The sequence below is a fragment of the Aspergillus sydowii genome, assembly GCF_001890705.1.
Source record: "Aspergillus sydowii CBS 593.65 unplaced genomic scaffold ASPSYscaffold_3, whole genome shotgun sequence".
NCBI lineage: Eukaryota > Fungi > Ascomycota > Eurotiomycetes > Eurotiales > Aspergillaceae > Aspergillus > Aspergillus sydowii.
The window spans coordinates 2,867,008-2,880,656 of NW_024467861.1; the positions used below are offsets into that span (position 1 = coordinate 2,867,008).

General features: G+C 51.7%; 7 protein-coding genes across 7 annotated transcripts; 5 read left to right on the forward strand and 2 right to left on the reverse strand.

Moving 5' to 3' along the window:
- The first annotated feature begins 55 nt into the window (after positions 1–55).
- ASPSYDRAFT_43339 (serine hydrolase domain-containing protein) lies at positions 56–2,259 on the forward strand. Its single transcript, XM_040846625.1, has one exon. The coding sequence runs from the start codon at positions 109–111 to the stop codon at positions 1,903–1,905; it is 1,797 nt and encodes a 598-aa protein (XP_040705204.1). The 5' UTR covers positions 56–108; the 3' UTR covers positions 1,906–2,259.
- On the reverse strand, positions 2,214–3,257 carry ASPSYDRAFT_148100 (sterol desaturase family protein; the record flags this gene model as incomplete). Its single annotated transcript, XM_040841781.1, has 1 exon — positions 2,214–3,257. The coding sequence occupies one exon, from the start codon at positions 3,255–3,257 to the stop codon at positions 2,214–2,216; it is 1,044 nt and encodes a 347-aa protein (XP_040705205.1).
- A 1,342-nt stretch (positions 3,258–4,599) lies between these two features.
- ASPSYDRAFT_1173083 (uncharacterized protein) lies at positions 4,600–6,529 on the forward strand (the record flags this gene model as incomplete). Its single annotated transcript, XM_040840267.1, has 10 exons — positions 4,600–4,778; positions 4,824–4,876; positions 4,923–5,004; positions 5,047–5,093; positions 5,145–5,389; positions 5,455–5,741; positions 5,813–6,088; positions 6,142–6,172; positions 6,218–6,291; positions 6,340–6,529. 10 exons carry the CDS (start codon positions 4,600–4,602, stop codon positions 6,527–6,529), a joined length of 1,464 nt encoding a protein of 487 aa, XP_040705206.1.
- A 195-nt stretch (positions 6,530–6,724) lies between these two features.
- ASPSYDRAFT_130969 (uncharacterized protein) lies at positions 6,725–7,903 on the reverse strand (the record flags this gene model as incomplete). Its single annotated transcript, XM_040840569.1, has 2 exons — positions 6,725–7,604; positions 7,657–7,903. 2 exons carry the CDS (start codon positions 7,901–7,903, stop codon positions 6,733–6,735), a joined length of 1,119 nt encoding a protein of 372 aa, XP_040705207.1. The 3' UTR covers positions 6,725–6,732.
- A 2,364-nt stretch (positions 7,904–10,267) lies between these two features.
- ASPSYDRAFT_199292 (RTA1 domain-containing protein) lies at positions 10,268–11,437 on the forward strand. Its single transcript, XM_040843763.1, has 3 exons — positions 10,268–10,434; positions 10,483–10,725; positions 10,789–11,437. The coding sequence occupies exons 1-3, from the start codon at positions 10,281–10,283 to the stop codon at positions 11,238–11,240; spliced, it is 849 nt and encodes a 282-aa protein (XP_040705208.1). The 5' UTR covers positions 10,268–10,280; the 3' UTR covers positions 11,241–11,437.
- A 159-nt stretch (positions 11,438–11,596) lies between these two features.
- Positions 11,597–12,961, forward strand: ASPSYDRAFT_67220 (aldo/keto reductase family protein). The gene is made up of 6 exons (XM_040850386.1): positions 11,597–11,709; positions 11,761–11,771; positions 11,825–11,882; positions 11,946–12,127; positions 12,208–12,577; positions 12,645–12,961. The coding sequence occupies exons 1-6, from the start codon at positions 11,635–11,637 to the stop codon at positions 12,810–12,812; spliced, it is 864 nt and encodes a 287-aa protein (XP_040705209.1). The 5' UTR covers positions 11,597–11,634; the 3' UTR covers positions 12,813–12,961.
- A 13-nt stretch (positions 12,962–12,974) lies between these two features.
- On the forward strand, positions 12,975–13,648 carry ASPSYDRAFT_67221 (uncharacterized protein; the record flags this gene model as incomplete). The annotated part of the gene is made up of 2 exons (XM_040850387.1): positions 12,975–13,001; positions 13,043–13,648. 2 exons carry the CDS (start codon positions 12,975–12,977, stop codon positions 13,646–13,648), a joined length of 633 nt encoding a protein of 210 aa, XP_040705210.1.
- Position 13,649: the final 1 nt, after the last annotated feature.

The window sequence follows — 13,649 nt, forward strand, 5'->3', positions numbered from 1 at the left end:
ACTTGGTTCAGGTGGTGACCTTGGGCGTCACTGCCTCATCGCAGCTGCATAAGAAGGGCTCTTTGCCCAGGATGCAGCTGTACGGTCAAGCATTACAGAACCTGCACCATGAAGCTCCAAAGTTCCCTCTTGTTAACATCATTGTCTCTTCCCGGTGCTCTCTCGGGCTTCCTGGGCCCGATCTATCCAGCTCCAAGAGATCTCTCCAGTCACAACAGCCACGTCGCAGCGAGCTGGAGGAACCTCTCCGCCAGTCTGGACAACGCCCTGCACCGGTCGAACAACACTCTATCCAAGCTGCGGGACACGACTTTTTCAATCGGTCTCTTTTCCACTCACGATGCAGGTGCCCAGACCCTGCAATACCATTATGCGTCTCCGGAAATCCTGAGCTCAAAGAATGGCACGCACAAGGTGGACGGCGACAGCATCTACCGCATTGCCAGCGTATCGAAGCTGTTTACCGTGCTTGCAGCCCTCGTCGAGCTGGACGGTCAAGACTGGGAGCTGCCTCTATCGGAAATCTTCCCTGAATTTGCACAGTATCTCCGCGAGCATTCCAACACCCTCGACCCGGTGTACGACACGCAATGGGATGCCATCACCCCCAAGGCCCTTGCCTCCCACATGGGCGGCGTCGCCCAGTATGGTGTGCCCTGGATCGGGGGCGATTTGTTCGTTAATAGCCAGGTCTTCAACACCTCGTTGCCCGACTATGGTCTTCCGCCTATTGGTAAAGACGATCGTTATACCCGGTCTCCCTGTGCAACTGTCGAAGGCTATTATGGAGTCTGTGCACCCGACGACTACGCTGAAGGCGTCGCGGGCAGCCCCCCTATCTTCCTGCCCTGGTCCGCCCCAGCGTACTCGAACAACGGCCTGACTCTGCTTGGAATGGCCATTGCCAATCTTACCGGCAAGTCGCTCGACCAGGTCTACCAGGACAGCGTCTTCGACCCGCTCGACCTCAAGTCGACGTACTCTGTCGTTCCCCCAAGGTCAGAGTTCCACCGGTCTGTCATCACTGCTGGTCCCTTTGAAGCCGGCTTCGGAATCTCCAACGGTATATCCAAGTCGTCTGGTGGTCTATTCTCGACCCTCAACGACCTCGCCAAGTTCGGCACCGGCATCCTCGACTCGACCCTGCTCTCGCCCACTGAGACCCGGCGCTGGATGAAGCCTGTTACTCACACCTCCAGCCTGCACATCTCTATCGGCGCACCCTGGGAGATCTACCGCTACGAGCATCCAGAGACGGGACTCGTTACCGATATCTACACCAAGCTGGGCGACTCCGGCACATACGGTGCCCTAACCGCCATCCTCCCAGACTTCGACGCCGGATTCAGCGTCATCACCGCGAGCTCTGCAGCCACTCGAGCCGAAAACACCCTCTTCCTGATCCAGCAGATCGTCGACGCCGTCCTGCCCGCATTGACAAAGCAAGCTGGCGCCGAGCTCGAGCGGAAATACGCAGGCACATACACCTCAACTACACCGGGCCTCAACAGCTCCATCACATTCAAAGCCGTCGGACCGGGAACCCTACCGGGTCTTCAAATCACGTCCTGGGTTAGCAATGGCACAGATCTCACCCCACAGATCAAGAATCTCATCAGGGCGCAACCGTACCAGCAACCCTACAGCCTCCGACCTGTGATCTCGCCTGCCGGGGACAAGGGTAAGATCGCGTTCCGGCCGGCCAGCGCGGTGGTGGAACCCGTCGAGCCGCGCGATCCGTCCAATCTGATCACCAGCTTCTATCTCGCCGATGACTTTGCGTTCTTGGGGCAGGCTAGCTATGCGCTGCAGTATCTGTCGGAGTTTGTCTTTGATGTGCAGGAGAATGGGCGCGTGAGCAGTGTGACTCCTGCGGCTTGGAGGGTGAAGTTGGAGAAGAAATGATTTGATATTCACTGTATATTGCGTGCGTAGTAGATATGGCTGAATCTGAATTTGCATCCTCGGCCTAGACCCACTGTTAAACTCTTATTGTATCCGATGTAAACGTCTTGCTTACAAGTCGGGGGATGTTACAAGTCCACAGGTGAAATCATTACCAGGGAGTGAACTAAATTATCTGCAATAGAGGGCGCGATTGGTATTTCCCTAGAGCACTCGATTCTTCATGTCGTTCATATCGTTTGGCAGCTACACTGTCTGTCTTTTTAACAGCCGTGCAATTAAAAGTAAATAATATCAGATAAGTAAAGTTAGAACAAAGGCATCGACACCTTCGCCCCATAGTCGACATTATCCTGGACGGACTCAATCCTCTTCCCACTAGTCCCAAACACCCTATCCCACAGCCTCGTCTGCTTGCCATAGTTATAACTACTCTTCCACCCCCTCCGATGATGCAAATCATGATCCTCAATAACCAGCTCGGCATCAAAAACCCGCAACAGAAACGTCAACGGGTTCGGCACAGCCGCGTGGATCCGCAGCCCACTGTGGCCTGCAATCTCAGCAAACATGACATACTGCGAGCAGAAGAACCACTCGTAAAACCCCATCGGGAAGCCCAGAGCTTTCATGCTAAAGTACGTCATCAGCGGGATGCCCGCGATATCGAAGAATTCCTGCTCGTGGTCCGCGTAGATCGTGAGGAGCGGGTTGGGGTGCTTGGTGAGGTGGTGCCGGCGGTGGTATTTCCACAGCCCGTCCATTTCGTGCATGAGGCGGTGGTACCAGTAGAACCAGAAGTCGAGGACGATGCCGTACATGCCTGTTTGGAAGGGCAGCAGGAAAAGGTTCATGTCCGAGGGGCTGCGTGTGGTGTTGTATGAGAGGTAGATCATGAATAGCGGACGGACGGAACCGGCGAGGATAACGGAGGTCAGGGTCTTCTGGACACCAGCATCGGGGACACCGTCACGCTCGTGCTGGTCACCGTCTAGGAATCCGTACTTGTGGCCCAGGGCGCGGAGGGCACGGATCTCACGGGTGGTTGAGATACGCGAGGCGTAGTAGTAGAAGAAGTACGCAATCACAGGGCCGAAATTCCACCCGGTATACCGGATGAACAGTTCGTGCAGGGCGAGCGTGATGCCCGTGTAGAAGACGATCCAGCGGTGCAGGTACCAGTCGGACATGTATGGGATTTTCTCGTCCTTCTGGTGCACTGGGACCTCTTTGTCGAGGTCGACGTGGTGGACGTCGACGAAATCGAGGATTTTGTGGAAGATGGTCCACTGGCTCCTGTCCTGGCGGCGCCAGGTGGACTTCATGGAGTCGCGGGGGTTGGGCTGGCTCATTTTGGTGGCTTGAGAATGGGCTCCCTGGTGAGTGCTGGCAGGATCTGGCGAACTGGGGGAATTGGGGTTCTATATACCAGCTTTGGCCGCGGGGCACCCACGTTTAGCGATATCAGATCCAGGGCGTCTTCATATGAAGAACCAGATCTATGGGCAGCCAATAATATTAGATTACTTCATTATATGACCCACCCTCATCGCAAGGCCTTCCGTAACGGGAAAAGCGTGCGAGCCTCCAGCTGCCTCGGCTGCTGCTGAATCTTCATGTTCAGACGGTGATTTTGTCATGTTTATGATCATGAAGTGTAGGAAATATGGTCTAATTAGTACCCCGTTATGGGACAGTTCTCCATTCTTGGTGGTTGTGATGTAACAGTTGCTCGGCTCTTTCTCTAGCTATATATTTTGCAGTAATTTGCACTAGATCCCGATCAACCACAACTGACAAAATATTATTTATATATTCTAGCCTTCCATAGCAATCCATTATTTTGACAGAATTTATGGGAATGCGATGTATTTATCTTGACTGGCAAGCATCCTGCACATGCCTGCATACATGACGAGTCGGGCAACCAAGCGGACCGTATATATTGATTAATGATCAAAATCGACACGCAAAGATGAGAGTGTCAGGCAGCAACCAAGAGTTCGCCATAACCCGTATTCTACTCTCCATGGACAATCTAAGCCCCTATACGAGGCATGTGGAGCTGAACTAGGCTGTTGACCTAACGTCGTGGTATAGAACAGTCTACGCGACAATACATTGTACCCTCGCCCCCAAGGTATAATTCCGGCGTGTGATGCTGGGTAGCCCGTTCTCGAATTGCGCGGTGGTCCTAGTATGGAGAAAAAGATCATGGTATATGTAGTGACCAGTATCGATAATGTCCGGCGTAATCAAGGACTGTTTACGCCATTATTTATTTAGCCACGCCACTCCCGTTCAGACGGACGCATCGAGATAAGATAAGTTAGGTTATATAAATTGAGTGCAGATCGGAGTTCGGAGTCGATCCGAATATAATCGAGCTGGCTGCATATGTTGACATAGCTTCCTGCTATGAGGCAAGCATACCGGACGATCACATCATATACGGCCACTACGGTTACCTATCTGTTGCGTCTGGCATATCTAATCGGTAATATAATCTGCCACGAACTAAGCTAGTTGGAGGTGCATAATCAACAGGATGCAGAGTTGGAGACGTTGTGAAGGTGCCATTTTGGTGGTGGTTGCGTTATCGCAAATTCTGCAAAGGCACAAAACCATCGACGAAAGTTGCAACAATTAATATGTACATCTATTCCTTGCTTCAACGGGTATTATACATAAGCTATGGCAGCACCAGACAAATCGACTGCCGTTGCGCAGTCAACACCAGTTTTGTCCGTTCAAGATGCACCAGGGGACAAGCCAGTGTCATGGCGACATCGCCTCAAGCGAGTCCTCTGGGATACCTTTGACTACTCACCTGAAGAACGGAGGTTTATTTTCAAAATCGATTTCTTTATTCTGTATGGACCGGAAATCGAATGCTTGATACGTGCTAACGGACGAAGAACATGGGCCAGTTTCTCGTACTTTTCTAAGAACCTGAATCAGAACAACCTATGTTAGTTGGCAGAATATGCGGATTGAGAAAAGTGCTAACAGATCAGCAAACGCATATGTCTCCGGAATGAAGGAAGAGCTCAACGTCGTGGGAAATCAATACCAAACATTCACCACCATGTGGACTATGTGTGTGTCCCATCCTTGACCAGATTCATACTAATAAAGCAGCGGCTACGTGATCTCCCAGATTCCTTCACAGATAATATGCACTCGCGGTAACCCCCCTGATTCTATGTTCTATTTCACATTCTAATGTTCGGCCGTAGTCCGGCTGTCTGTGTGGTGCCCATCCTGGGAATGCCTCTGGGTAATCGTAACTTTCGCATCGGCGGCTGTCAAAACACCACAGCAGCTCTACGCCTGCCGCTTCCTGGTCGGTCTGGCAGAGGGAACATTCTACCCGGCCGTCCACACAGTGCTAGGCGGGTGGTATACGAAGCGCGAACTCGCCAAGCGTGCATGTATATTCTTCGGCTCGGCGTTCGTCGGGAGTATGTTTAGCGGGTATTTGGTATGTTTTCTCTAGCTGAGGCGTGAATATTACTTGAATAAATACGTGATATTAATGCAGTGCAGCAAGCGGCTCTGTACAACGGGATGAACGGCGTCGGCGGATTGTCTGGCTGGCGATGGCTGTTTATCTTCGATGGAGTGATTACATTTCCTATGGCCGTTTGGGGATATCTTGCTCTCCCGGATCTACCGAGCAATACGAGAGTTCCGTGGTTGAATCCCGAAGAGAAGGAACTTGCCCTCGAGAGGATGCGCAAGGCTGGGAAGGGCCTTGAGGAGCCGATTACCTGGAAGGGGGCGAAGAGGGTGCTCTCTCGGTGGCATTTCTGGGTTTATACGGCGTATTATACGTATGTCTCTCTCTCAAAGGTTTCCCAATAAGTACAGAAAGCAACATGCATACTAACGAAGCGCGTGGCAGATTCTTCATTTGCAGCGAGAATATCGGCAGCTATATGAACCTCTGGCTGAAGAGCCTGAACCGGTATTCTGTGCCAGAGATCAATACATACCCGACTGTGATCAACGCCATAACGATCCTAACGAGCTTGATATATGGCTGGACGAGCGATGGCTTTCAGGTGCGCTATCCGATAGTGTTTTTCTCGCTGACGGTGTGCTTCTTCGCCGCGATGAATCTGGCGATCTGGGATGGGGTGCCGTTTGGGCTGAAGTGGGCGAGTTATTATCTTACGGGGTGAGGTATCCTATATTCATTTGGTGAAGTATACAGTCTGACAGGTGATGTAGCTTCGCGCAGGGCTCTGGGCCTGTGTTCTTGGTAAGTATTACCCAATTGCCTTTACAGAAACATACTAATAAACAGACAATGGTGAATGAGGTCTGTGCAGGAGACAGCCTCGAAAGGAAGATCATCCTAGGATCAACAAACTCCATAGCGTGAGTTCACCCTCTCCTCCTGATCGTCGCTAACTGGGCACTGGGTAGATATGCATTCAATGCCTGGATCCCCCTGATCTCATACAATACGAACTACGCCCCCAGGTTCCTGGTTGGGAATTCGGTGACGGTGGGGTTGATTGTCTGCGCTGCTTGTACGCTGGGGCTCGCTGTATACCTGCAGCGCAGAGATGAACGCAGCCGGGACGTTGAAAGCGAGTCTGGGGTGGACGCTTGAGTATGGGTATAGATGACTGCAACAGATCTCTATATAGCTAGATGGACTGCCGGTCCTTGACGTATGAAATACACAATTAGCGGGGGATGACACTCAATATGGCATTAAGCATAGATTAATTATATAGAAGTAGTATATCATGGGTATGGGCAGTAATAAGTATTAGAGAGAACAAACATCGTAAGTAGAATAGGCATCAATCATCACCTCTTATCAGAGTACTCAGAGTCCGCCGGCAGCTCCACTGCAAAGTCCTTCTTGACCTGCGTGTCCGGCATCTCACGAGCCATCTCCCTCACATCTGAGCCCTGCATCTCACGCGGCATCTCCCTGATGTCCGAGCCCTGCATCTCACCCACCGGCGTGGACCCCTGCATCTCAGCTAGTCGCGCGGCCTCTACTGAATCCATTTCCGTCGGGCCCTTGGTCCCAGCTTCCGCAATATTCTTGTCCTTGTGCTCACCCGCTGCGCTGCTATTATTCGCATCATCGCCACCGCCACTCGGACCTTGCTTGCTCCTTCGTCGCTTCAGTAGAAAGAAGCCTGCGCCCGCGAGGAGAGCGACACCGGCGACACCACCCACAACACCGCCCGCGATGGCCCCCTTGTTGGTGGTATGTGAGTCGCTGCTGGGCAAGTTCGTCGGGTCCAGGACGGTGCTAGAGGTTGGAAGGTTGTCGTCGGTGAAGTACTCGGTTGACGAGAAGCTATTGACAAAATCCATGTCCACGGTGGACAAGCTTAGGCTCAAAATATTTACTGTGCTGCTGGTGGTTGTCAACCGACCGGTCGTGAAGAAGGTATACTCGGCAGCAGTCTTGCCACAAAGATAGTTAGAGGCATTGACTTGGGGATAGTAATGAGTGACACATTCAGGGATATCGTCGAAGCCGCAGGGTAACGTGAAGGCGCCCTGTGTCTCGAGGATGGCCGGCGTTTTGACGAGCTCGGTGCCGGGGACGCATGTGGTGAAGAAGCCGCAGCTGGTGCCGGATGTGCAGCAGGCGACCATGTCGGGGTACTTGGTATCTGAGGGGTGGTACACGCATGTCCCCGATGGACAGCCGTCGGGGACTGTTCGTGCTGTTAACATGCCGCTACTAGTCAGGAGCGCGAAGATACTTACCGGCAGAAGCGTTTCCCTCTGGCCAGCCGCACGTGCTGCTGCCATAAATACCGCCTAGACCGTGTGAACTGGTTGTATACTCGCGCCGACGAAGTGTCATACTCGGCGGCGGCGTCGTCTGGGACCATGGCGGTGGCAGCCTCGTGGAGTGGATGGAGGTGTGCGTCGGGGTCGGCCCAGTCAAGGATACCGCCATGACAAGAGGCAGCATAAGGCATAATAATGCCTGGACCACGCTGAGGGACATGGTGGTTGGGAGGCGGAGGGAGAGGAGGGTGGAAGCTCGCGAGATGTGGGCGCGGTTCCCAACGGCGACAGCGTTATATTTCTATCTCCCTTTGACTTTTCACGGGCATCAACCACAGGCCTCGCTGTGGCTCTATCTCCACTATGGACCTGGGTGACCCGGTGCGATATTCGATTGGCACTCGAGGAAGGATCGTCGGTGCCGGGTTGTGATAAGCACTGCTAGATGCTCTGCGATGTGGAACTATACATTTGAAATGAGCATGGCACTATAGAGCCTAGAGGGTGAAGGACAGGTGTAGCATTGGCAATTTTGCACGAGCTGTCGGAGTCTATCAATATGACATGCGGGTAGACTCATGGAAGTATGGCTGCCCGTGGGAACTCCAGGGAGCTGGGATGGAAGGGTAGAGTATTTCTAAACACGGTAGGACTGAGGATCCAGTATACAGAGAGATCAGCGCTGGTAGACACGGTCCATCTATACTGTTAAAGTCTATCCATTATCCATGTCCGTACATTCATATTTCCTCTCGCAGGATCAATATGCATAGAAACAAGCCCCCCGGGCTTCCTTGGCACAGTCTTAGCAGCATCCATATTGCTCCGCAGCACGATTCGAATGCTTGACAGTTCGACTAAGCAGGGTTGGAACAAACGAAGTCTTCGTATATTTCTCGCCCAAACGAACTAACAGTTAGCCTGGCCGCAGACCCGGTTATATTGGACATTGTTGCGCCCTCTAGCATGCTTTAAAAACTTTTCCGCCAGTAAGTTTCACCGTGCCGTTTTGCCAGTGGAGCATGTCGTTGATCTACGGGACAACCTACTTTGTATGTGGACGGCCGGACGATCTCAGATGGGTCCCCCGTAAGCCAACTCGGATCAAATGACAAATATGCCTAGCCAGTTGGTATTCATATTTCCGCGAGCTGGACTCAGGCAGGCTGGTTCAGTTCGTTGGGGTGCTCCGGCGACTTGAAAGGCTCGCTGACGAACGCATTCTTACAGTCGCCAACGGGATAACACACTATGGAGAGGACTTGCCAGTATGCTGCAGAGCAGGGCAGCTTCATACCGTACGGGCCGGCACGAGTCAGTCAGCTACCAGAGAAAAGACGGAGATTTGATGGTGTCCACGTTGTCGTCCTGCCCGAGGACCAGATCTGCGAGCAGAGCTAGCAGCCCAAACCTCCAGCGCAACCCTCATTCCAGGCCCAGCAATTGTTCATCTAGCCCAGATGGAAGGAACGTCTGATAAATGATCAACCACAAGAGCAGCTGGCAATATTAGTCTCTCTGGGATGAAATTGCAAGGCCTAATCCATACTCTAACCGCCACATTGGGGAAAGAGTAATGTTATCCCAGCAGATGAAAGGCTTCCTCCGGACGCACATGAAGCAAATAAAAGCATGATGCAAGTGCCAGCGATTTGATGTCGGAGGTGATATTGTCGCCCAAGCGAGCATCAGGGAGTGGGCCGGAATAACATCCCTCGACCCATTGCGCAACAAGATTCATATTTGCTCAAGAAGTGTTCCGGGGTCAACGAAGCCTTCCCGCAGTCATCCCGACATGATTAAGCGACACTCCAGTCACGCCGTTCGAATTCGATATCTCCTGACGATGCCGCTGGGGGATGCAGTGGGAGGATGTTACGGAAGAATCCGCCTGTCACACCCTGAAAGTGCTGCAGACGAGTAGGACAGTTCCTCGAAGGGTTCAACATCGGAAATGACGTCTTTGATGATTCTAAATTTGTATAGAATCATTCAAGTAGTGGTGGGCGCCTCCTGCTATTATGAGACTTTTACGTCTACCTACCTGCATTGCAAAACCTTCGGTGCTTCCGGTATTTTTGGCGTTTAGGCACTCCATCAGAGCTCAAGTTTTATGAGAATTGAGTTTAACCTCAGAGGAGCCACCAAGTCTGCGATGAATCCTGAATCCTTCAGTCATCGACGGTGAATATGGCGAAGACAGCTGGGTCTAGGCTGCAATATGCTACGGGCTGACAGCCATTTTCAACCAGCTGGAGGAAAGGGGAACATTAGGTAGCTACATTCTGCTGTTCCTTTGTGGTGGGCGAGATTTGCAGGCTGGGGTGTCAGATATTGATAGCCAGTAGCAAAACAGCACATAAGAAATTCAACGGCCAATCGCCGATCTGGGCCAATCGAGAGCTTCAATCATGCGAACGCGAAATACGAGCGCGTAAAAAAAGTGGAACCAGGCGGAGCTGAACGAAAGCGAGTGCGAGTGCGAGACAAGGCCAGGCCCTAATGACTTGGCAGAGGCGGTGCTATACGAAATGCGACTGTAGTATATATACGACTGAAAGTACAAAACAACAAATTAATCACCAGGGAATTGAGAGATGGCCGGCGACAACAACATCTACGGGTACAATCCCTCCATTCCAGCAGCAGCCATCTTCATCGTCCTGTTCGGCGCGTCCACCGGCTTCCACGGCTACCAATTGATCAAAGCACGAGCTCTATATTTTATTCCTTTTCTCATCGGGGGAGTTTGTATGTCATATTCCCCTTTGGTCCTGTTCAGATATTAATGTCAATCAGTCCAAGTTCTAGGCTACCTCTTCCGCATCCTCAGCCACAACGACACCAGCTCAATCCCTAAATATGCCCTCCAGACGGTCCTCATCCTGCTCGCTCCGGCCCTCTACGCAGCCTCCATCTACATGGTCCTGGGCCGACTGATGATCCACCTCGATGCGCAGAAACTCAGTCTGGTCAGAGTCTCCTGGATGACCAAGATCTTCGTCACCGGCGATGTCGTTTCCTTCCTGATGCAGTGCGCCGGTATATCCCTACAGTCCTGTCATACTATATTATTTACATAGACTAATAATAATATCAATGCAGGCGGCGGCCTCATGTCCGGCGACGACCCCGACAGCCGCAAATTGGGTGAAACCATCACCATCATCGGCCTGATCGTGCAAATCGTCTTCTTCGGCTTCTTCCTGATCACCTCCATCATCTTCCACATCCGGATAAACAAGACCCCCACGCTGCCATCGCGCGAGGCACTCGCGAATTGGCACCGCGGCAACATCATGGCGCGCAACTGGGTGACGCTGCTGTTTGCGCTGTATGCGGTGTCGGTGCTTATCCTGGTGCGCTCGGTATTTCGGCTGGTGGAGTTTATTGATGGGTATGGCGGGTATTTGATGACGCATGAAGTGTTTATTTATGTGTTTGATGCGGTGCTGATGGCTGTTGTGATGGGGGTGTTGAATTATTGGCATCCTTGTTTTGTTATCCGTGGGGGGAAAGGGTACACTACAGACTTTGAGGGTGTGCCTTTGCGATAGATATTACAGCGCATGTGCTGTTTTACCGGTTGATTAGTTTGTTTGTTGTTTGTTTTACTTGTTATTGTTGGCATAGAAGGAGTACTGCATGGAGTTGGATATATAATTAGACGGTAAAGCTTGGATATAAGAAATATTTCTTCATCTTGGGGTAAGTATGTTTATTAATATGATTCAACAATAAAAACACGAATGGCAAGCATCCATCCATATTTTTTATCTAACAATACTCTATAGTTAGATGTGCAGTGCAAGTTATCAGATAATCAGATAACGACCCCACAGCGGAACGGGCTGGACACTCACAATGACGAAATGACGAAATAACCGATTAATATTTAGCCAACATCCCGCCTCGTTCTGCTCTCCCTCCCTTCTCTTCTCCATAAACAAAATGGCCAGAAATCTCACCCTCAAGTCCACCCAGAAGCTGCTCTCGGGCTTCGAGATCCCCGTCCTGGGCTACGGTGTATGTCCGCCATCCCATCAACTGCTTCGTTAACAGCTCTGACTGATCCAGGTCTACCAAACGTGCGTCTATTGATTCACTTCTATTCCACCCTCCAATGCTGATAACAGAACAGCCCAACAAACGTCGCCGAAAGCGTCACCGTCGAAGCCCTCAAGCTCGGCTACAGACACGTACTACAGAAACCTATTTAACCCATCACAAGGAAATAACAAAAAAACTGACTGATTAAAAAGATCGATTCGGCGGCTGCATACAAGAACGAAAAGGAAGTGACCGCAGCTATTTTCAACTCCGGAATCCCCCGGTCGCAAGTCTTCCTCACCACGAAGATTCCCCCGCGCGCGAACGGATACGAGAATGCGAGACAGAGTATCGAGGATAGTTTGAAGCAGGCAGGAACGGATTACTTCGATTTGTACGTCTATATCCACCCTATCCGCATTTCTCTTTACGTAGATGAAGGAAAGGGGAGCTAACGTGTTATTGTTATTGCAGAATCCTAATCCACGCCCCCTACGGCGGCAAAGAAGGCCGACTCGGCGCCTGGAAAGCCCTCGTCGAAGCCCAAAAAGCGGGCAAAACGCGCTCGATCGGTGTTTCGAATTACGGGGTGCACCACCTCGACGAGCTCGAGAATTATATTTCTTCTGGCGGCGGCGGGCAGATCGATGTCGGGCAGTATGAGCTGCATCCGTGGCTGGCGAGACCGGATATTGTGGATTGGTTGAAGAAGAGGGGGACTGTGGTGCAGGCCTACTCGCCGCTTGTCAGGAACACAAAGGCCGATGAGCCTGTGTTGAAGGAGTTGGGGAAAAAGTATGGGAAGACTTCGGCGCAGGTCCTCATTCGGTGGAGTTTGCAGAAGGTATTTATTCCCCCGCCCCCTTTTTAGTTGCGCCGTGTATTCCAGTTCAGGCTGACTGACTGTGTAGGGCTTCGTTCCCCTTCCAAAATCGGTGACGCCCGCGCGTATCAAGGAGAATGCGGAGGTGTTTGACTTTGAGTTGAGTGAGGAGGACATGGCGAAGCTGGAGACGGGCAAATATGAGCCCTGTGCATGGGATCCCACTGTCGAGAGGGATGCGTCGCCATCACTTTAGCTGTCTACATAGATAGCAGTGATACTGAGGTTTAGCTGGTGAAATAAAGTCCGAAGTTTGAAGAGAGTTTATAAACTGCCAATGGCAAAACTACCTGCAATATGTTATTTGAACTATACTAAACAACAACCCCAAACTTTCTCGCACCGGATCTGTATTTCCATGACTACGAAGGTGTCTGTCGGGACTGTACGATCCCAGCATCAAACCCGCTTTTCATACCCGAGCAGCGCAGAGACGACCATGGCGCTAGACGCGTGTGGCTTGCCTATGCGACGTATAGTGCTCTAGGGACCGCGCCGTTTGGGGTTAATACTGGGGCGGAGATTATCGGGAGGGAGTATAAGCTGCTTTCGCAGACGGGAAGATTTTTGCTGCATGCGAGGCCGGAGCAGCGCATGGGGTTCTTTTTCGGTGAGATTCCCGAGAGTGGAGAGGTGAAGGGGAAGACCAAGTGGACGAAGACGATTGGGGATCTTGAATTTATTGTTGAGAGGGCATTTGTGTTTGGGAAGCAGGGGCCTGGGGGTGGGATGGTTATCCAGCTGGGTGGGCTGGATTCGTATAGGTTTCCTGTTGTGGGAAGGGGATTTCAGGTGCGGTTTCGAGGGTTGGACGAGAAGGTGGCTTTCACTGGGATATTGGATGCGAGGGAGAAGGAGGTCGATGAGCGAACTGGGGAGTTGAGGACGCTGAGGACGTTGAATGGCGACGAGACGCGCAGTGGGGAGTTCCTGATTATGCCAAATGAAGACCCTGACTATGGAGGGTTTCCTATTGCTGTTACGATTCCGGCCAGCACTTGTATAGCAGAGGTCGAAGCGTATACTGTCTGAG